This window comes from Tetrao urogallus, assembly GCF_951394365.1.
Source record: "Tetrao urogallus genome assembly, chromosome: 2".
Taxonomy (NCBI): domain Eukaryota; kingdom Metazoa; phylum Chordata; class Aves; order Galliformes; family Phasianidae; genus Tetrao; species Tetrao urogallus.
In genome coordinates, this window is record NC_136814.1 from 98932813 (window position 1) to 98954842 (window position 22030).

The 22030-nt window shown below is 38.7% G+C and overlaps 1 protein-coding gene across 2 annotated transcripts in view; it reads left to right on the forward strand.

The window, feature by feature from the left end:
- Positions 1-500: 500 nt before the first annotated feature.
- VSNL1 (visinin like 1) overlaps positions 501-22030 on the forward strand; it is a gene marked incomplete at both ends in the record, with an annotated part of 40325 nt that continues 18795 nt past the window's right edge. For both annotated transcript variants that reach the window (XM_079550898.1, XM_079550899.1), the window contains one exon: positions 501-662. In XM_079550898.1, the coding sequence (XP_079407024.1) occupies positions 501-662 (162 nt within the window). The remainder of the gene's footprint in view (positions 663-22030) is intronic.

Here is a 22030-nt window from a genome sequence, read left to right on the forward strand (position 1 = left end):
TTTTGTTACATTAAAAAAAATAAAAAATGAAAGAACTGAAGTCAATGTTTTCAGCTTTCGTATGAAGAAAAGCTAAGAATGATAAGAATCACTAATATGGAGGCAACTTTGTGATGTGGTAGTAGCACTACAGAAATGAGATAGTACTTTCCAAAGGATGGGGAATCATCTCACCAAACCAGAAAGAAAATCTTTCACTTAGGCGATATTGTTATTAAAGACAAGATATTTCTTTTCATCATTAATTTGAAGGTAGATGAGCCGTCTGTGTCCAGGCCTTGATGATAGATGTACGTTGTATTTTTCACCATTTCATCCTCTGATGTTCAAACATAGCCTTGCTTCCTGTTCACTGGGGGAATCTGTAAAGCTGTGTTTGACTAAAAGGAGCAGCGAGTGACTGCAAAACAAGTGATGCGTTTGAGTTTTGTCCCTAATCGAGTTTAAAATGATCACAGCAACTTGGCTAATTATATTAATTTATTTCTTCTTAAGGCAAAATGGGGAAACAGAATAGCAAGCTGGCCCCTGAGGTGATGGAAGATCTGGTGAAGAGCACGGAGTTCAATGAACATGAGCTAAAACAGTGGTACAAAGGATTTCTAAAGGACTGTCCAAGTGGTAGGCTGAACCTTGAAGAGTTTCAGCAGCTTTATGTAAAGGTAAGTTATTAATTTCCTCCTGTTTGGCTTTACAAGAGGTTACAAGTGGTGCAAAGCAGCACATGGTCTTGAGCTGCCCTTCTTCTAGACTGAGGAATTCCTGGGAGAAGCAGTGGTGAATACAGAGAGGTTAATAGGAAGCATTGCCCTCACAGTGCCAACTCTTCTGATAGCTACGGTAACCAAAAGTTTAAGAAAAAAACCTGTGGGTTATGCAAAGAAATGCACTTTCTGTAATTTACGGGCCTGTTTCACCTTCAGTGAGTGGCTGCAGTTCAGTTCAGTAAACCATACACTGCCTGTGTAGTACCACTGGAATATCAACCCTGTGACTGATGGACCTGCACTGTCCTTCTGTTAGTTCCAACAAAAGCTGTGAGCTGTGGTGGCAGTATGTCCTGCATTATGCACTGTGTACAAAGAATTTCCTTCTCTAAATTTTAAATGCTGCCTTTGTGTTTTCCCTACTGTCTCTCTTGACAGGTATGAAAGGAAAGCCAGGTTGCTCAGTTTATTTTCTTCTAATTCTTTATTATGTTATCAAATGCAACGTAGCCTTTTCCTTATATTTAGTCTGTAACAAGAAGTGCATGGGGGCTGCATTAAAAGTGTGTTCATGTTACAAAGATAATTATATTTTAATTCAGAATCGAGTGTCTGCCTGAAGGTCAGAGACTTCAAAGTAATTTTAATTAGGAAAATACAGGATAGCAGTGATGAAGAATAGGATCAGAATAGTTCATAAATACAATGTCAGGCTGAATAAAATTTTAAAACAGCTTTTCAAATGTGAGTAGATAATACTGAGTAAACTGATGATTCCTGCAGAGGAGTGGGACTGTCTTTTTCCTTAAACATGTACTAGAGCCCAATCCTGAAATTCTTCAGCCCTAAACCAGATGACTGTAAATTTTCACCTAGCTCCTTCTTTTTAATGAGTGCCCTTGCAAAAACTGTTAACTTCAGCTTACATAAATAAGCCTCTGTCCACATATTTTAATATTAATGGCTAGAGATGTTGCCTCACAATCCTTTTCTTAAAAAAGACTGACTTTTTAATAACTGTTATTTTCAGTTGAAAGAATTTTTACTGCCTCAGGTATTGTGCTTGTTATCGACTGATAATTTATAGCTTCTATTTTGAATAGTACTTGGTGTACAACCCTGAGATTAGACATCTAATAATTTCTCTTACGTGTTTCATGAGGAATGTAAATGGCCTCTATAAAATATTCCCAATAAAGTAATAAAGTATGTCAAGTGTTTAGCTTTTTAGAAATCATAATTTTCTTTTTGGGAAAGCTGCTTATTGATTGATTGATTGATTTTTTAATGATTTTGTGTGTTTTGAGGGATAATTTCTTCCGAAATAGCTCGGAGCTGCTAGGACTTCCTCCCTTCAACAGGCTGTTTGAAGTGTTCACAGATAATTCACGAGATACTTCACTCATCAGAGAGTAATTTCAGTATTACATTTACAAAATGGTAGTGCAAAATGTGAAATGAAGAGTACAAGAGTACTGAAATTTGGAGATAGCCCTGTATTCCTAGGGAGCTGTAGTATCTGGCTTTCGGTTTTATGACCTTACATATTTTTAGAAGTGTACACCAAATAAGATGGTCTCCCTTGCTTTGGTAGTTATGCTTTGTGAGATCTGCTCTGTAATGTCGCTGTCATATATTTATTTCCAATTTGCAGAAGAGAAATACGATTAGCTGTAGTAAATCCAGGCATTTATTTCTCCTTCTGACGCAGAATTTCTTCTAAACTAATGGCCTTTGGCTGTCTGAGAATGGGGACCTCTTATCTGTAGGGTTTTCTGCCTGGTAGCAGACAAAAACCCAAACTCAACATTTAATCTTTGCGGGGGAAACCACCAACAGGAGATCCAATCATTGATAACATTTCAGTTCCTTTAATGAGTAGTTGGGGTAAAAAGGTATGAAGCTCATTTTGCTTCATAATTTCTCTGTGTGAACTTTTAGTGGGAGAGATGACATTTTAGTTCTTGGTCGGAAAAGGATATTATTGAAAAAGATTTCTATAGATTTTCACATGGATTGGTAAGAGTGTTGGCCATTGTACTAAGATGCTAAGGAAGTTCTTTTCTTGTACTCATATACAATGGAAGATATCTTCAGCTTAAGCAAAAGAAAACCAACACGTTTTAGGATTCACGGGAGCATTATTTTAAAGTGAATGTCCTGATTATCTCGTTACTATTTTATTTTATTTTATTTTATTTTATTTTATTTTATTTTATTTTATTTATTTTTTACATAGTTACAGAGAGAGTGCACAATCCTAGGGCACAGAAGCTGCGTTTTTATGGATGAAACTTTTTTAGAAAATGCATCCTGGAATCACACCTGATGTATTGCTGTTCTTAGTGCCTGCTCATATGCATGCACTTACTTCATAGATCCAGGCTAGCACTGGTCTGGGTTAAAGCATCCAGAACGTGTGTGATGTGGATGCCAGGTCCTCAACACAAACTGTTTCACTGCGTATTTGTGTCGATTGTACTGTGCTGTTTACTGATGCAGATGAAGACTGTATTGACTAAAAGGGGGAATTACTGTAGCTTGGCATGGAAATGTTTGCTATTGAAGTTTCCATTAGGAATACAAATCAGGCAGTGCTTAAAATAAATAGCAGTTGTGCAAATGGACTATACACAAAAATTATTTGCAGCACTTTAAGTGTCAGTGTTTATAGAAAATATTTCATCAAGAACAATCTTTTAAATAAACATCAAATAAGAGGAAATATAATTGTTACTGTTGTATTTTTAGCATTGTTTGTAGTCTTGTAGGTTCATCAAAACTTCTGGTATGCTTTTTGGTGCACAGATTCTTGTTCAGATGCAGAATCTTTGGCCAGATCTTAGGTCTCATGTCTAATTCCAAGGTGCTGAATTACTTGAAGGCTTGTACAATTTTCGAGTTAATTTCCTGATGACTTCTTTATGCACTATAGGCCCAGAACCACCAAGAGATTTAAATACCGCCCCACGTTAGCTGCCCCAGCAGCCTACACAGAGCATGGCAGCAGAAGAAACTCGTGGATACCATTCTGAGAAAGTTAAACATCAAGGCAGGTTGAAATAAACCAGTATGCCAAAGCAAAACCACAGGGTAATGCTCAGGACAGGAATGTGTATGAGGCTCAACATTTCTTCAGGGTTTATGCATCTGTTTCCATGTGGGAGTGGTATCCTTCAAGCCTTTCCTGCAGAGAAATATCTAGGACATTTGAAGTCAAAGCAAAATCAGGTGACTGAAGTCCTTTTAACTTTTTCTTTTAAGGAAGGCAATATGAGAGCCTTATCTTTACCACTCTGCTTTAAGTACTCTTCAAGCTGTAGGAAATCTGGAATCAATTAACATGTCTCTGTAAGGAGTTTGAATCTGCTAATACTCCCCCTGCATCCTTTCTCTACCCGTGATGAAATGAGTCCTTCTGGTCTGCTCACAGCACTCCAACCAAACTCTTGCTGCTAGAAGTGGTATTAAGTATCTTAGTGGGTCTGTGGACAGTCTGGAAAACACAGTTTGGATCTCCAAAGTGAATGTTCTAGCCATTAAGCTAAATCCTTGCTTGTTTCCTTCTTGTTTTTATGGTTATTGTTTTGGTTCGGTTTGTTTTTTTAGTTGTTGCTTTGTTTTTTATTCTATCTAAGAACTCTTTATTTCTTCTATCTTATGTAAAACATCATTAGCATTGTGGGCAGAGAGATGAAGGAATTAATATACAAAATTCTCATTAAAATGAAAGATACAAATAAAACATGCTGGACTGTTCCCATCATTATTTAGGGTTTCTTTCAGTCTAGAGGGCCAAATAAATTTTGCTTCAGATGTTTTGAAATCACTGGGTTTGGATGAATATGCCCTAGAGTGTGCAAGTGTGCATAAACAGTAGTAATATTCACAGGAATTATGCACGTTTATTAACTGGAAAATAGGCCTCTATATTGTGATACTTGTTGGAACTAGGTCACTGGACACGAGAAGTATATCGTCTGGATTATTAATAACAGAAACAAGCACCAATGGTCCCCTACCTGAAAGGGTAGGGCTGTGAGTCACGGTATAATGCTAGCTAGCATTAAATAAAGTGGGTTGCTCAGTGAATTTATTGCACATCTATTATTTAGCTAGATTTTGGGGCTTTATGGATAGCGTGTAACTGAAAAATATAGCAATGCCATTTGATAAATTACAGTCAAATAGCTGTCTTATTTTTGGTTTCTATCTCATATTTCCTGCCTTGAAGGGAATTGATTTCTAGTTGCTCATTTTAATGTGCATAAAAAAAAGACTCTCAAAAATCTGTTGAAATGTAAATGGGTATATTTGCATCTTCTTCTTCTCTATCCAAATTTTCAAGATGGAGTAGCATCCTTCTGAAGAGGGCATATTGCTCCTTGAAATATTAGGTTACAGCTGCATTTCAGACTCAATGCATGTTAAAAAGTGGAAATCCAGAACAGCACAACTGTGCTTGCAGATGACCTGAGCATAGATGCAGTTCCTCTGGCAAAAGCTGATTTTCCTGAGATATATCTCTGTTAACTGGAAGAGCTGTACTGATTTTGCAAGTGCCATCTGACCACTGAAGTTATCCCTGTAACAAGAGTAATTTTTAGGAATGCTATGCCAATACTGCTGTATTGCTAAAGATCAGGCAGATTATTAAAAAAATTGATGTATCTACTGATATATTGATTTTGTATATGCTGTTCATACTTTCCAAAAAATGACATTCACAGTGCTTGCAGTCTTCCTGGACGACATGGTAGTGTGTTCCTGCACAGTAGGGCACATAATGCTACCTGCAACTCAGAAAACCACATGCGTATGTCTTTATTTGTAAATAGGATTCTAGAAATCGTTAAATAGGTTAATAGTACTCCTGTGTTATTGAATTTTTTAAATTGATATGGGATAATAAAACCATTATTGTTACATTAGAGTCAATTAGAAATAGCATTGGATGCAAACTAGCAAAGCAAAGAATATCTCTGGTCCAGGGCCATTACAGGGTGGCTCTGCAGGAAGCAGCGCGTGTAGTAAGAAATAGGAGTTACAGTAGTGGCATCAGTGAATGTTTTGCTTGGTGGGAGGACTGTGGAGCAATCTGCTAGGTGAAGATCCTTAAGGCATTCCTCAAATATTTAGTCAAAATCTGCATATTTGAGAGAACTATAGACAGAATAGTTAGAAATATATGATGCTTAATGAGGAAAAAAACCTTTCAGTAGAAGTACAATTGAAGTTTTTGAGAAAGGAAAATTAATATAGCAGAACTGAAAAGAGGAAAACAGTCACAACAGTCCACAAGGGTGGATAGTGATAATTCTCATCCGTTGTAGCAACTACCTTAGGTAGTTTCACAGGGCAGCTTCTAAAGGTTGAGGGAACTGGAATTGTTTAGCTTGGAGAAGAGAAGGCCCTGGGAAGACGTTACTGTGGCCTTCCAATACTTGAAGGGAGTGTATAGACAGGAGGGGGAATGGCTGTTTATGAGGGTGGATGGTGATAGGACAAGGGGGAATGGTTTTAAACTGAAACAGGGGAGGTTTAGGTTAGATCTTAGGAGGAAGTTTTTCACACAGAGGGTGGTGACACAGTGGAACAGGTTGCCCAAGGGGGTTGTGGATGCTCCATCCTGGAGACATTCCAAGGCCAGGCTGGATGTGGCTCTGGGCAGCCTGGTCTGCTGGTTGGTGACCCTGCACATAGCAGGGGGTTGAAACCAGATGATCATTGTGGTCCTTTTCAACACAGGCCATTCTGTGATTCTATAATGTAAAGTATTGCTGAAAAGCAAGTGTATTTGCAGTCCAACCTTGAAGACTGATTGGATCGTGATAAAGTTAAGACCAGAAGAGACGAGAATTGCTCTTCATACAGAACTTGGTTTATATTTTAAAAAAAAAAGATACGGTCTTGCTGCCCTCTCACCTTTCTAGCAAACTGCTTTTCCTATTTTTCCTCCTCTTTTTCCACGTAAACACAAACAGTCAGGTGCTCTGCCAAAACGCAAGCCTTCTAGAAAACCACATAAAAGATTTGTTATATGTTTCAAACAGAAGCTGAGATTGTGCTGTGCGAATTTTCAAACAAAGGCCCAGAGTGCTCCTTCCACATAAAGACTAAATCAGACAAACCCCAAAGGCAGTGTTAACTTTGAAGCTTGACTGAATGATTTGGGGAAGGGGAGGATGCTGGTAACATGCCTTTCTGCTGCATTTCTTCTTGCACACATCCCAGGAAAAACACTGACTGGAAGTCATTTTGTGGAACATCTTTTGAAGTCTGTCTTTAGTATACAGAGCTTTAAAGATGAACAACTGTACTGAAGAATAAAATACAGTAAGAAAGTAAATTAAATTTACATTTAAGCTACAAAGTAGAATGAGAACAGTAATTAAGAGGACTGGCATGCTGCATAGTGAACTCTTCTGTAATTGTGGCCATTGAACATAGCATTGGATACTAAGAACCTTCAACAAGGTAGAATAGATTCACTTCAGGTTGACATCTTAACCTCACTGAAACCAATGAGATTTTTTATTCCTGATCTTTATTAGAACTTAGAACTGAGCTCTTGAAATTGTTTGTCACCCTGAGTCCTGGCAAGTCTGGTGCAAGCTTCTTTAAAATCCAGTCCTGAAAGCTGGATCTGGTGTGTGGAGAGCTCCTCTCCTGAAGTATAATAACAGACACAGTACTAAATGTCACTGAAGGAAGCAGTTATTTAAAAGCTGAATCTGAATGGGTGAGTGGTGAGTGTAAGGGTCCTGACATTATTAGAAGAGTAGTTTTGGAGGCAAGAAGGAGAAATTCATTTATTTTTATAGTATTATGGATAGTGTCCAGGCCTGTGGAATGAGCCCTGCTGATAACAGTTCAGTTATGTATGCTGACACCCCTTCCAGGAGAGGAAAGAGGGATGGTCACAGATCCGTAAAGCTGTCTGAAGGCATCTCCAGTGCTTGGAAATCCCAAATGTGTGGGGTTTGAAGGTTTGGATAAAACCTCTGATTATTACTAAGTATTGAATAGTGCAGTGGTTGTGTGTGATTCCTGAAGTGTCTAAACTAAAACGGTGTCCAAAAGATTGAAAAGAATATGTCCGTCAGGGCAAGGCAGTCCAGCTGAATGCTTAAAAACCTCACCACGTACATGCATCCCTAGTTTACAACTTATCGTGATAAAAGAAGCCAGACTGAATAAATTCTCCAGCAACAGCATGTAAATCACTGCTTTTGTTCTTTTATTGTTATTATTTTTGAAGTAAGCTAGACGGTTCCAAAAAATTCTCATGCCCTTTTATAAGGAACTTTGTTTCTTTATGGCTTAATTTTGCTTTGTGTTGGATTCCTTCAAAGAAACCAAAACAATTGAATTTCGAATGCTGTAATTATTTCTGTAGGAAAACACTGCATTCATGAATACAGTTATGATTCCCCTGAAGGATAATACAGAAAGTGTGGTGCAGCCATGAAGGAGACAGCCACTTCTAACACCTAAATGTCAAAGACTTCCAAAAAAAGACCCAACTGCAAACAACCCGTGGTCAGAGCCAGGTTTCAGAGCTGTCATGGTGTTCAGGTTTAGTGTTTCTTGCACTGGTACTTATTTTAACAGTATTAAGGTAGTCCTTGGCACAGTTGTCAGGACTGATCAGTAGTTCACTGCCTTTCTGAAACCTGTTACAAAACTCAAGTAATTTGGACTTCTTCCCCCCTGAAACTTTGTGTCTCCTTGCTCCCTTCATACCACCTCAGGGTTTTCCTTCTCATCACAAGGCAGGCTGCTCACAAACTAGTGTAAACCTCTCGGGTCTGCATAGTGAGAGGCTTTAGTGATATTAAGTGTCTTTTTTTAAGACGTATTCTTTTCTTTAGCAATCAACTACAATGAAATCTCTCTGTATTATGTATGGATAGTCAAGAAATCAGTGACTGAATCACTTGCTTGACGTTACCCTTTGTTTCTTCAGCAGTTTTTTCGTGTGTTGAACTATAAGTAAAGTCCTTCATTTTATTTGTTTGAAGTAAGGTGATTTGTTTCTTACCCTTCCTATCACATGGTTTGGGAAAAGGTTTCTTTGTCTTGTGGGGAGCATACATGCACATCATAGCATTGTATTCATGACCAGTAGTTGTATCAGAATCTGCTTCCATTATCTCACTTACACACAAAACCTGAGAACCACTTTCTTGTTTCATAAGACATAAATGAAACGAAGGGTCTCATTCAGAACCTGGGATTCTGAATGAGTTCCTTCACTCCAAGAGTGCACACCACATCTTCAGCCCCATTCTACTCTCTCATCTCCAGTGAACACTTCATTCAGAAAACATCATTCCTTCAGAAAACTACCTTAGTAATAATAAATTTCTGTACTTCCCAGACAGACATTTGTGAGTCGCTATAAATGGGTAGGAATACTGAAAAATTATAGGACCTCAATTAGTTTGGAACACTGCAATGGCTAGCCATTGCATCTCAGCTTGCATCATGTGCTTGTGGTGTTAGACATGGCATGTCACAGTTAGCACTGCAGTACATGCTGCTGTGGGTAGCTGTGGATATGCAGGCAATGAAATGAGAGGTGTTTTAAGATGGTTCTGGGCTATGGAGAATCCTGGAAGCTCAGCTGGTTGTTAACTTAAATTCAGTTTTTGTCGTCGTGTAGACAATGGTTTAGATTCCAGTCAGGTTCCTACTAATCATAGTCTGAACATTTCCAGTACCTTGGGATATCAACTTTATTTCTCTTCAATGAGAGTAAATTCCATCTTTTTGTGTTTAATTAAAGCTCATAGGAATAGACGTTTCACCAACAAACCTATTGATTGCTGAATTGACGACTTACCGCTACTTGGCGTGAGAATTAGCTATCTTATTGTATATTCAGTCACAAACAAAACAGAATGAGAAAAGAAACCATGTGATGTGGAAGATAAAGTAATCAACACAAGGAAATTCAGATGAGAAGAGACTGGTGCCATTTTGCAGAAATACAAATGAAGCATTTTCAGAAGAGTTAGGTGTGAACTCCAACTGTATAAGAAGCCATGAAACTTGGCTGTCTGGCTGCATTGATAGCCCAGAATTGAATAATCAGTTTTAAACAGAACCTCCTTGCAGTCCACAGAAACAGCAGTATAGGCAGAAGTGTGAACCAACACTACAGTTCAACTCAAAGTGAGTATCAAAGTCTATTTGGGCTAATAAAAAAAAAAAAAAAAAAAAATTGTAACAAATTAATTGAAATAAGATTGTATATGGAGCTTGTCAGCATTTTTCAACAGAAGCTTATTTAATTACCAAGTTATTTCTAGGTACTTGTATCCCTTTGGAAGAATATGTCCTAGAAATACTGTTATTCCTTAGTAAGAAACTACACATCTGTATGCATACTCATGGCTCATCACAGCTTTCTTTGAAGGTTACTCACTGTTTTGCTTCTTCTTGTCAAAATGATCATGCCAAATACCTAAGAACTGCTTAAAAATAAGGAACCTTTCATGTTTGCACGCTCCAGTTTGCAGTATTTTGTGTGTCCATGCTGACTAAGTCTGTGCTCTTCTTATTACACCTTTTTGGTAATGGAAACAGTTTCAGTTGTGTAGGTCTTTGTTAATGTAGCAATGAACAGTGCCCGATTTTATAATGCATGTCAGTGCAGATGGTTACGTCATTAATGAAAACCAGATACTGTGCAGTGAAAGCCTTGCAGGTAAAGCCCGCAGATGACTTCAGAAGCCAACCTCCCTCCTATCATTGTTCTTTTTCACTGGAATACACTCCAGCCAGCTGTTTCTCAGCCAGCTGTTACACAGCGGTAGCTGGGAGGTGATGTTCTTTGGATGTGGTCCCAGGGAAATGCTTGTGTCCTCGGTTCCCTTCAGAGTCTTCCTGCCCACATGCACACGCCTTTGCCCTAGAAGGAAGGGATGCAGATGTTCCTCTCACTAAATCACAGCTTCTTGCTTTCTTTCTCGCAGATGCTGGTCAGGTGCTGTGCCCTCTACTTGATTAGCATGATTTAGAAGTAAAACACATCTCCTTTCCTCAGGGTCCAATTTCTTCAGTTCATTGAGTCCCGTATTACATGTAGGCTGGTAAATCTGTTACAAACTTAGGCACACATTAAACTTCTTCCAGTTTCTTGATGAGAACAAGTAACTTAGATAGTGATCCACTGCCTTGAGTTCACACTTGCATAGCGGTGACCAAATCCCAAAGCTGTCTTGCAGGAATACAGCCCTACTATTTTGTGCACATCTAGAGGTACAGAAAGCTAAGCATCAGCATTAAAGTTGTGGTACTGAACACAATTTCCTTCTCATCTTTTTTGTTGCTCATTTGTGCAGGAGGGACTCCTCGACTCTCCATTTATTGCTTTAGAACTTCATGGTTCCCAGTATTTAACTCCTTTAAATATAAAGTCTATACATGATTTTTTAATACTTCAGTGACACTTGGTCTGAGAAAGGTAAACGTACTGAAATTCAGTATTAGGTAGTTCTTAAAAAGTCAGCTAAAAGAATGCAATTTAAATTGTGACCAGCTCTTCAAAGCTTATCTAGTGTCTTATATTTTTTTGAGCTGGAAGAACTGCTGGTATCTGAAATATGATTCTGAATATGAGAGTTCATAATGGAAATAGTTACATTATTTAATTGTAAGGATGCCATATTAATATTGGCTTACTGAAGCAATTATTTATCTATCAATTAGTTCTTGCTACAGACAAATATAGTGTGTAACGTGGGTTGCCCAACAAATTGCTGTCCTTTTGTTAGTACTGCCAAATCCACACTGCAAATTAGCCCCTATGGTCTATTAGTCCGTCTGCTCATTTATTTTTAAGATTCTTTTCCCCTGGAGTTTTCCTGCATGGCAGGCAAACGATGTTTAATGGGCCTGATTTTATTTTCACAGGCATAAATTCTGGAGTTGTTTCTCATGCACGGCCAAGAACAGGGAGAATAAGTATCATCTCTGTTTCCAGCATCTACTAAGCTGGGGTGTCCTTGAAACATGAAAGAACACGAAAGAGAGTATATGGTCTAAAAGAACACGTGTGGAAACCCCGTCTTTACTCTTTGAAGATTAAGTATAAAATCTCCAGCAGGTTCAGGGCAATAAAGCTGAATAAAAAAATAATTCTAACAAAAATGGAGGAAATACGGTCTTTGTATGAAGCAGTTTCTGGTAAAGTCATACACCTCTTTATTACCTCTTTCTGTGAGAATAATGTTTCTTCAGTGTAATCAAATCTGTTTCCAAAGACAGAATTTAACACACTCTTTATAAAAAATTACATTAACACCTAGCCAAATGTATTAAAGGCTTTTAGAAATGATTAATTTGGCACACAAACTTCTAGTAGGATCCTGTAGAAGGGAAATGTCAGTGAGAAATTAGCTCTTGAGCTCTATCCAGCAGGCAGTTGTCAGTGTGAGGTGAAAGAACCACATTCTGGCTCCATTCAAGAGTGGAATTTTTCTTGCACAGGCACAATAAATACAGTTTTTTGCTAGAAATAAAGAGGCTGCCAAATCAACCTATCTGAATAAAAATTATGTTGTGCTTTGCATGTGGGAAAAGTGGTCAAGAACAGTTAATCCCTATGAAAACAGTATCTGTGCTTTATCTCCAACTGGACATGCTTGCAGGCAGTTTTCAGTTACTTGTTTCCATTTTCTATACATGCACCCAGTGTTCTTTATTTGCACCGGATTATTCATCTCAATTGTGGTTGGGTTTTTTTTTTTACTCTCATCTATTTTGGGTACATGGCCATGCTTTCTTCATATTACCAAAATACTGTGGACGATTTCTCAATTTCCAGATTCATAGAAATGCTGTCCTACATATTTGCTACAAAAGCAAATACGCAGTCCTAAGAGGACCGCTTATTTTGGTGGGATGGCAAATATTACTGCCCATCTACAACACTGATCAAGTACACTTTTTTCTCTTCTGCTTTCCTTTTATATGCAGTAAAAACGTGGAATGGTGTAAAAATCCCACGTGTGGTGTGAGTGAGTCAACACAGCTCTCTAGTGAAGCGTTTGGTGCAGACTACGAGGGGATTCATTCTCTTCCGGTTTTCACTGTCAGCATGTTGGTGTAATAGCTGGGTCAGCAGACAGCTGAAGTCGTGTCACTGCGCAGAGAAGAATGCACATCTTGGAACCAAGAGCAAGGGGAAAAAGAAACAAACACAAAAAAACCACCAAACTTTTTATGAGAAAAGGAATCTGATCTCTCAGTGGAGGAGGAGCTTGACCAAAGTGAGAGTAGTTCTTTAGTATGATCAGCAATGGACTAAAAATGCACTTTTTGAGTTCTTGAAACTCATACATTTAGGGCCTCAATTCTTGTCATTTCTGGGTCAAAACAGAATGCAGTATGGTAAAGAAATAGATGTTTTATGCCCCAAGGAGCAAAATACCCTTCCTCTTCCTGAAATGGGACAGAAGATGCAACCTTGTCATCTCCAGGTTCCTGCACAGTCCTAATTGTCAGGCATACAGAGTTCTGCATGCTCTATCCCTGTCTTTTTTTTTTTTTTTTTTTAACTGGACTTTAAAGAAAAAAAAAACAACCCTTCCCTACCCTTCCCCTCCCCTCCCTTCCCTCCCCTCTCCTCCCTTCTTTTCCCTTTCCTTTCTCCTCTCCTCTCCTCTCCTCTCCTCTCCTCTCCTCTCCTCTCCTCTCCTCTCCTCTCCTCTCCTCTCCTCTCCTCTCCTCTCCTCTCCTCTCCTCTCCTCTCCTCTCCTCTCCTCTCCTCTCCTCTCCTCTCCTCTCCTCTCCTCTCCTCTCCTCTCCTCTCCTCTCCTCTCCTCTCCTCTCCTCTCCTCTCCTCTCCTCTCCTCTCCATCATTTTATTTGTTAATTTTTTTTGCAGTAGTTTCAGTCAAGTAGTTGTGGTGTCAAACAGTACAAATTTGAGTAGTGAAAGGAAACCAAAAAGAGAAGGAATAAAGTAAGTGTAATCTCATTATAGACATTGGAATGTTTAAAATGGCATATGTTTTTATAAACTTGTTTTAATCCTTAAGACAGGTGATGAAGGGAGTGTTGTTAAGGGGGACATTATCTAGAGAATCTATTTCCATATTTAATGCTATCATAGAATCAGTTAGAAGGGATCTCTGGGAATCATCTAGTCTAACGCCCCTGCTACAGGAAGTTCCCTATATTAGGTTATACATTTGTGATAAACATATAGTTCTGATAGTAACTGCACTGCTGTCTTTAAATAGCTGTTCCTTAGGTTATAAGTGAACAGATTGAACAGCCACTAGTCCTGTTGAAATCCATGGGAGATCTGACACCTTCTGTGGGACCAAGGCTTGGACTGCATTTTACCAGTTTCTTCTTTTATAACATGATATACTCTGGAAAGGAACAACAGATGGTCTTGCAGTTCTTTTTTTTTTGTGTGTGTGTGTGCATGATGGGAACATGTTCATTGCTTTTTATCTTTTGCTTTAGAATTCCTTCTCTCTCAGTAACTTCCGCAGACAAGTAATCTGTTACCAAGTATTGCCATCTCTCTGAAAAAAAGCAGTGAGATTATGGAAAACCTCTCTTGATGGCATTTGATAATGACTACCTTTTCTTTAGGCAAATGAACTTTAAGCATGATATGTAGTTGGAGTATGCATGTAGTCGTGGCAACCTAAAAGACTGAGTAGTGATCTAGCTGATCTCAGGATTGCCCATCAGAAACATTAATTTTCCAAGGCAAGGCCTTACCTGCTTAATATTATTGGATCTTCACACAAAAAAGTGTGCTTGTAAGAATTTGTAAGCTATTTATTTGCTTGACTTAGTGCAGATTCATACCACAAAAAACATGATTGTTTCTGATTTTTATTAGTTTTATGATAATTATAATAACTACTTTAAAAGTCACAAGCCAGGAAATTCTAAATGAGACAGTGTAATTATAATATATAGCCATAATAATGCTTCCTTCCATTCCTTGCTTGGGTATTGTGAGGCTTAATTAGTTAATGTTTGTACAGCAGTAAAATACAAAACACCATACAAGTATTAAGCATTTTTCCTGCTTTTTTTTTTTTTGGTGTAACTGATTGTTTTTCATAAAGATCTTAAAGAGGGACAATTAAAAAACATCTATGAGATCCAAACTATATTTTGTATCTCTTTTGCTGGTAGTTGGAGGGCAAATCACTGTTAATTGCATCAGTATTTCTTAAGGAGACGCAGACTCCATGACAATGGATTTGACCCAGAAATATTAGTTGATTATCATATTTCTAGGCCTAGCAACAAAATCAAAGTGTTCTCATGGGATCCAGAGACACAGTTGATGGAAATGCATAGAGAATGAGTGAGATGAGCTGACAAACCATCATATTTAGAAGGGATAAAAAATAACAAAAAAATGGTATTCCATTGGAATAAATAAAACATTTTATCATATGTTCACTGTAAGAAGATTTCAGTGTGAATTTCTGCTGGACAGAGCTTGGGAAAGAAATTAAACATGAATAAATCCAATCTTGTGCAATATGTACATATGCAATGTGTAAATAACAAAAGGAGTTGGAGCTCTGGCAATGTGGCATTGCAGACTAGAATATGATGTTTGTAATTATGTCTGGGTTGATAGAGTAGCGCACAAGATCTAGATATCAAAATAACTGCTTTACAGACTGTAAGAACTAGTTTGGGTTAGGGATAGAAATGGGCTTAAGGCAATTTTCAGGAGATGATTAGTACAGAGCTCAGATCTTGTGTGTTTAAATGCAGGACATGGTTTATTTAGTCACACTCATCAGTGTCTTTGAGCTCCTGCACAGACGTAATCTTCAGTTGCCATCTGAAGGTTAGTTTATCATTGAGGCTTCAGTAGGGTCAATGGAAAGAGAGAGGCATTTCCAAATAATGATTCATTTCATCTGCTATATATAAAACCGCCCTAGTATCTTCACTGAGCAACTGAAGGAGAGTTCTCAGAAGAATCAAGCTCATCTTAGACATTCATTTTTGGCAGAATGTACTGTTTCTGTGGAAATACTATTCTATACTGACTATAAAGGGAAACTCAAGTTTCCTACTTTTTAGACTTAGGCAGTTACCTTCTAAGCTAAATTGTATCCTGCACATGCAAAGAATTTGGCGATGGTAGGCACAACCCTTCAGGATGCTACATGCCAGCACATGCATGAAGCCTTCATCTTTGACCTGGATCATGTTCATTCATTTCTTTCAGTCTGGGGGCCATTTTAGGTTCCTTATTGTTGATAACCTAATCAGGTTCACTGTTGTTGTAGAATTAGGAAGCATGAGATATAATTGATATTTCATTTCTGTGAGTCTATAGACCTGTTTTTAAAAGTAGGTTTTAATGAAATAAATTGAGATAATACGAAATCACAGTTCTGTAAAGGCAGCGAAAGTTCTGCAGTCGACTTTCACCCACTAAATGAAATGGGAGGTGATCTGTTTTGGTAGTAATCGTACAGCGGTTAAAGTGCTACAGTGGTCAATACATAAAAACAATCATAATTAAATATTGACTCTTGTTGGTTTTTTTTAACCTCAGTCTATTGTCTAGGTTGTGTCAGGCTGGTCAGCTATGTGTTCAAGACTGTGTTTTGTTTGGAAAGAATTTTTCTAATCTAATATTGCCACTTACTCTGCTTCCAGCCAATTTATAAACATCCGCTTTTAGCAGGCAAGAGCTTTCCACTTTTGTAACGGCGAGAATTTCCATTATTGCATTTACATGTGTCTCAGCTGCTGCTAAGCAACAGGGCTGAGCTACCTGCCAAAGCTGGGATTTAAATCCCAGATCTGTAAAAAGGATGGATAGAAATATACAAGTGTAATGCACTTAAAATAACGAGTGAAGTATGTGGTTTTGGAAATACGTGGAAATGGTATGGAAAAGGTATAAAAGCAATAGAGTTCCAGTATAGAAACATGTAATTAAAGGTAACGCGTTGTGTTAGAGAAAATTTACAGTGAATTGGAATTTTTCGATGATCTGTTCTTGAAAATAAACTGTTGCCAGGTTGGTTTTGTTTTTGATGCTTCTTACCACGAAGTTCTAGGTCTGTGTGCAGTGTTAGCTGTCAGGAAGCAAGGAGAAGAGTGAAGAAATGAATAAAGAAACTCGGCTACAAAGGTGGTGAAAGGTCTGGAGGGCAAGGTGTGAGGAGCAGCTGTGGTTCCTGGGTTTGTTCAGCCTAGAGGAGAGCAGGCTGACGGGAGGCCTCATGGTGGCCTGCTGTTTTTTTATCTTGTATTTGGCATGACACATTTCACCGGTGGTTTCTAAGACATGGTTTGGATGTTGGAAATGTTTTTGCTGTTGATAATATAAGCGAGGCTAAGGATGCACCCATTATGTGTGGTGCTGTGCCTGCACGCAGCATAAAGATGGCCTTTACTCTGCAGGGCTTACAGTTGGATTTAAGAAGGAAAAAGTATGAAGGGGAAATGGATCGCAAAACTCAAAGTGGACAGAAGGACAGTGCCGACAACTGCAGAATCCACAATGCAAAAGCCTGCTGAATATTGCCAAGCCTTTGGTAGCCACAGGCAGATTTGGAGAGGATATTTTGAAGAGGAGGAAGTTGTGGGTGTGTAGTGGAAGGACACATACCTAACACTGCCTGCACCCAAACTGGGTGGCATCAGTCCTTGAAGAGGAGAGAGCTGGTCTCTATTTGTGTCCCTGTTGATATGATGAGTAGGACAGGATGGAATGATTTTACAGACAATTTCTACTTGGTATAATGTAGAAAGAGGTTCCACAAAGGCTGCAGGTTATTCTCTGCTTTTGAAGCCATTTTATAATTCTTGAAAACACTCCTTTTGAAGGCCAAGTAAGAAAGAAGTTACTGTCTTTATTAGAGCATTTAAGAGAAGTTTTCTACAAAACGGTTTCTTTTTTACACACTTTACAACACACAGTCTGATGAGAATATAATGTAATAAAATGTCACTTTAGACAGACAGTTTATGCAATAAATTCCTAGTACCTTCTTTAGCTCCTTGTATTTGTGTGGAAATGTGTAAACATGATCCCTTAATGCTGGAGTTCTGGGGAGCAAAGCAAGTTTCACACACTGCTTGTACTTTGGCGCACAGTTTTACTAACAACACTGTTGAAACAAGGCAACAAAAGTGTTGTGACAATTGGGGCAAAACATTTAGGTGCTGAAAAGCAATGAAACAGAATATTGTGCAAAAAGATACACATTTATGGCAGTGGGAAACAAGAAGGAAATAACTAGATTTCTAACATGATTCAGAAAATTCAGGACCAGTTTATCTTATTGTTACAGAACTGCGCTGTCCTTTTTAAAAGGAGATTTGGCAAGTGTCATGGAAAAATGACCTACAAGAAATCAGATTAAATCAGTGGTTCCTTCTAACTGAACTCAGATTCTTTCTTCAGCACCGCAGTAGCTATGTCTGCTTTAGCTGTATTTTGGCAGCATCATTTGTATGGGGTCTGCAAATCATCCACTGGGATTCACATATTTAGGGTCTGCTGGGCAAAAGGCAACACAGTGCATTCCTTCCTCATATCTGGGAGTTCTCTGAGGGGTAGGTGGGCATGTGTGTGAAGGTAATTGGATGGAGGTCATTCACTGGTCTTTGAAAGCCTTCCAACAAAATTGCTGTCTAAATGGGAAATGAGTGTTACCTGGATTTCTTTAAGGTCACCTCTTGTAAATTCTCTAATCTGACCCTACGTGAAATGCTTCACACTCTGTTGACTACAGAGGACTCTAAGGAAACAAGTCTCCCTTGAACAACGCCAGCCTTTGGAATTGCTCCCTTTTATATCCATGCTGGGCCTTTAACTGGATTTTCTGGATTCCTATGTCTCACTACGCTTTATTACTTTTGTTGACTATAAAATGCTAATGCTGTTTTAAAGGGCAGTGTATTCTTAGCCTTAACTGTCTTTTCTTCTGGTTACACCTAAAGCTGTAATGAGAAGCAATGGCTATCATCTCATTTAAAAATCCTACCGCTATTCTCAGAGGAGTAATTTCTATCTCAAGGAGCATGGTTATCTTTCTTTTTCTCATATGTATTATGATTCATAAGAGGGATCTAATTACTTCTTGAACAGCAGTGCCTGAAGGTGCCAACCTAAAGCATTTGGAATAAAAAGATTTTCTCATTGGCACCAATGGAGGAAAGCCATGGGAAGAAAAGTTAACCTTCAGATAATTTGATTATTTCTTATGCCAGGACTTCCATTAAAGTGAGCTCTCACCTGGGCCCATGTGTTTTAACTTCACTGAAACAATTTGAGCAAATGTACCTGGGGAGCACTTGAAAAGCAAGATAAAGACTAAATAGCGTTCTGGATCACAAGTAAAATGCTTCTAAGTAAAACAAAACCAAAATAAAATAAAAACAACAACAACTGCACTTTGATGACACCAGTCAAGGCAAGCATTTATCATTCTATTCAGTAGCCCAGTTAAATAGGAGCACGAGGGAACCATGTCCCTGTTTGCCAGGTTAACTAGATGAGTGATTCCTTACTTTCACTGATTTGGGATCAGAGGGAGGTTGCGTTTGTTCACGGTTGTGCTGGCAGCTGTGCCTGCAGTGATCCCAGCTGGGACTCCCAGGGGGACGAGATTATGTTATTACTCCTGAACCAGAAGCTCTTGAAGCTGGAACGACAGAGCTCATCCAGAAAAAGCGGATAGCCTTTGTTTCATCTCTCTTCAAACTGCCTTCCCGAAGCGTCCTTACAAAATACTGTTGTGTGTTGAAAGATAAGAAACAGTGCTGTTTCACTTACGGATAAAATAGGATCAGTCTATTCAGAACAGAAGGGAAAGTCATAGTCAGATGTGCAGTTCTTGTAATGGACAGACAGCAGGAACAAGTCCAAAAGCTGTGATGGTTTCAGTTGTTAAAACAATCCTTAATTCTTCTGGACAACCATCCTTCGCTAAACTGAGAAGAAATAAATCACAGGCTGGTCTTGTGAAGCAGTGTTTTAGCTTGTTAAGGACGTGCCTTTCTCTCATTGCCACAAACGACATCTTCCTTTTGTAGATAAAAGCACTTTGCCACCACGAAGGGTTGCTGATGTCAGTGAGCTACCTTGTGATGTGCAATCGGGAACGTCTGGCTGTTGTTTGGCTTTCTGCTGCTTGTGGAGGGCTCCATGTGTGCTGTGTGTAATCTATACGCAGGGTGTGAGCAGTGGCTGTTATGGATGGCAAGCCGTGGCTGTGCTTTTTACAAGCTAGGGACCCCCTTCCTACAGTGTGTTTGCTCTCTGTGCTCTTTTTGCCAGCTTGTGAGAACTTCATACCTCATCTGTTCTGACCAAGAAAGAAGGATCTGGGATGTGTGATTCAGTGCCAGGGTCTGTGTCTTAAACATCTCTGTCTTATGTTCTGGCTTCAGAAGTGAAATCTGGGTGCTAACATTCTACCTGACGTATTTGAAGCACTCCCAAGGAAATGCTGTGAGTTATTTGTGAGTGGACTGATTTGCAAAAAGCTCCAAGAAAAGTCTGCATGGAAGGAAAGTACTTTTGGAGAGAATTCATGCATATAACACACACATAGGCCATCCTTGTTGTATACTGTAAATGTTAAAAAAAAACAAACAACACAAAAACAACAAAGAATTTTTTGATTTGATAGGGCTGACCTACCTGGACAATTCAACATGAAATAATTTTTCTTTTTTTGATTCACACAAACTGTATGTGCCTACTTCTGGGGTAGGCATAGCTGAGACAGTTGAGACAACAGTCACAGGAGAGAGCTGCTTCTCCAGGGAGAAACACCACAGAGGGAGTTGTAGGCTAGGGTCTGCTCTCCAGAAAATGTGCATTCCAAGAGCTGGGCTGAAGATGGCTGTGTGCCTCTATTCCAGATTCCTGGAGCTAGACACCAAAGCACATCCCAGCCTTTTCATGAAAGTTGTGTGCCTGCCACCTTTAGAGTGTAGCACCTAAAATATTTCTGGGTTTTGGATGTAATCTTACTCGAATGGATTTAAACTTAGTTTCCCAACTCCCACTAGGATGTTTTGACTCTTGGTTTTAGTGTGTCCTTGTCAGACTCTCTCTGTCCTCCGTTCTGTCCTCTGTCAGAGCTTCTGGCTGAGGTCACTGCTAGGTCCTGCTTAGTCTGTCATTTTGTGTCTGTCTGGACAATATTTGCTGTCAGCTTACTAAAGGAAATAAAGATGATGTGATTGAGCTGTGTGCATGTTTGGAACTGTCTTTCTGACTTCCCCTAATAAGTTTTGAATCTGTGTCCATGATTCATGCCGTTCGGACAGAGGAATAAAAGCCTCCATGCAAAAAAAAAATCCTACAAGTTTTACATAACAAAGATTCACACCTGTGAATACCCTCATGCAGGAAAGACACCACTGTCTTACATATCAAAGAAATGTCATGGGCACTCTTGTCAGATACAGAAAGCAACAGAATTTCCCCAGGTCTGCTGCCCTTGTTGTCTATTCCTTGTTTAATGCATTTGATGTTGCATTCAATATTGTTCTTAATATTTAAACTCAATTGTTAAAGAGCTTAATAAGCTATTTAATTCTTATCTGTTGTGATGTATGTATCCTTAACGCACCAGTGATGTGAAGTGTTAGTGGTGTGGAATAGGACTTAATTAATAAAATAATACCTCTTCTTAATAACTACATTTGCTCAAATGCCCCCATTTTAGAAGCATTTTGGATTTGTTGGATTTTTCAGGAATGACCAGTTTAGTGCCTCAGACAGCATCATACAGTATTGCTCATTTCTATCATATAGCATTGGTCATTTCTTCCAACAGGTGGAATCTTGTAGCTTCACTCCCAAACGTTCCCTATTGCTGATAATTGGAGAAGTATCACCGGTTTGCTACCTGATTACTGTAGAGCTTGCATTAGAAAAGAACTATTTATAAAATCAATGCAACCAGATCCTAATTAGAAATAATATTAGCAGGCAAGATCATATAATAAGTAGAAAACACAACATTGCAAAGTAACTTCTGTTTGCATTATGGCTGAATTTAATAGATGCTTCACTGCAACGCACCGTCTTAGTAAGAAATAATCCCTATCCCTTGCCCTCTTTGTCCCCATGCAAATTCACGTGGTTGAAAGATTCAGTGCAAAATATCGTGATGTGCATCACTTGTCCATCAGGGTCATGTCATAGATGTACTTTCCTCTTTGTAAAACTACCCAAGTGATCTTTTCTCAAGTTAGATCATTAAAATAATCTTCTTTCTTTCTAATCTGGGATGATCAGCTTTGAATGAGGTTTGGGGGTAGGGCTTTCCAAT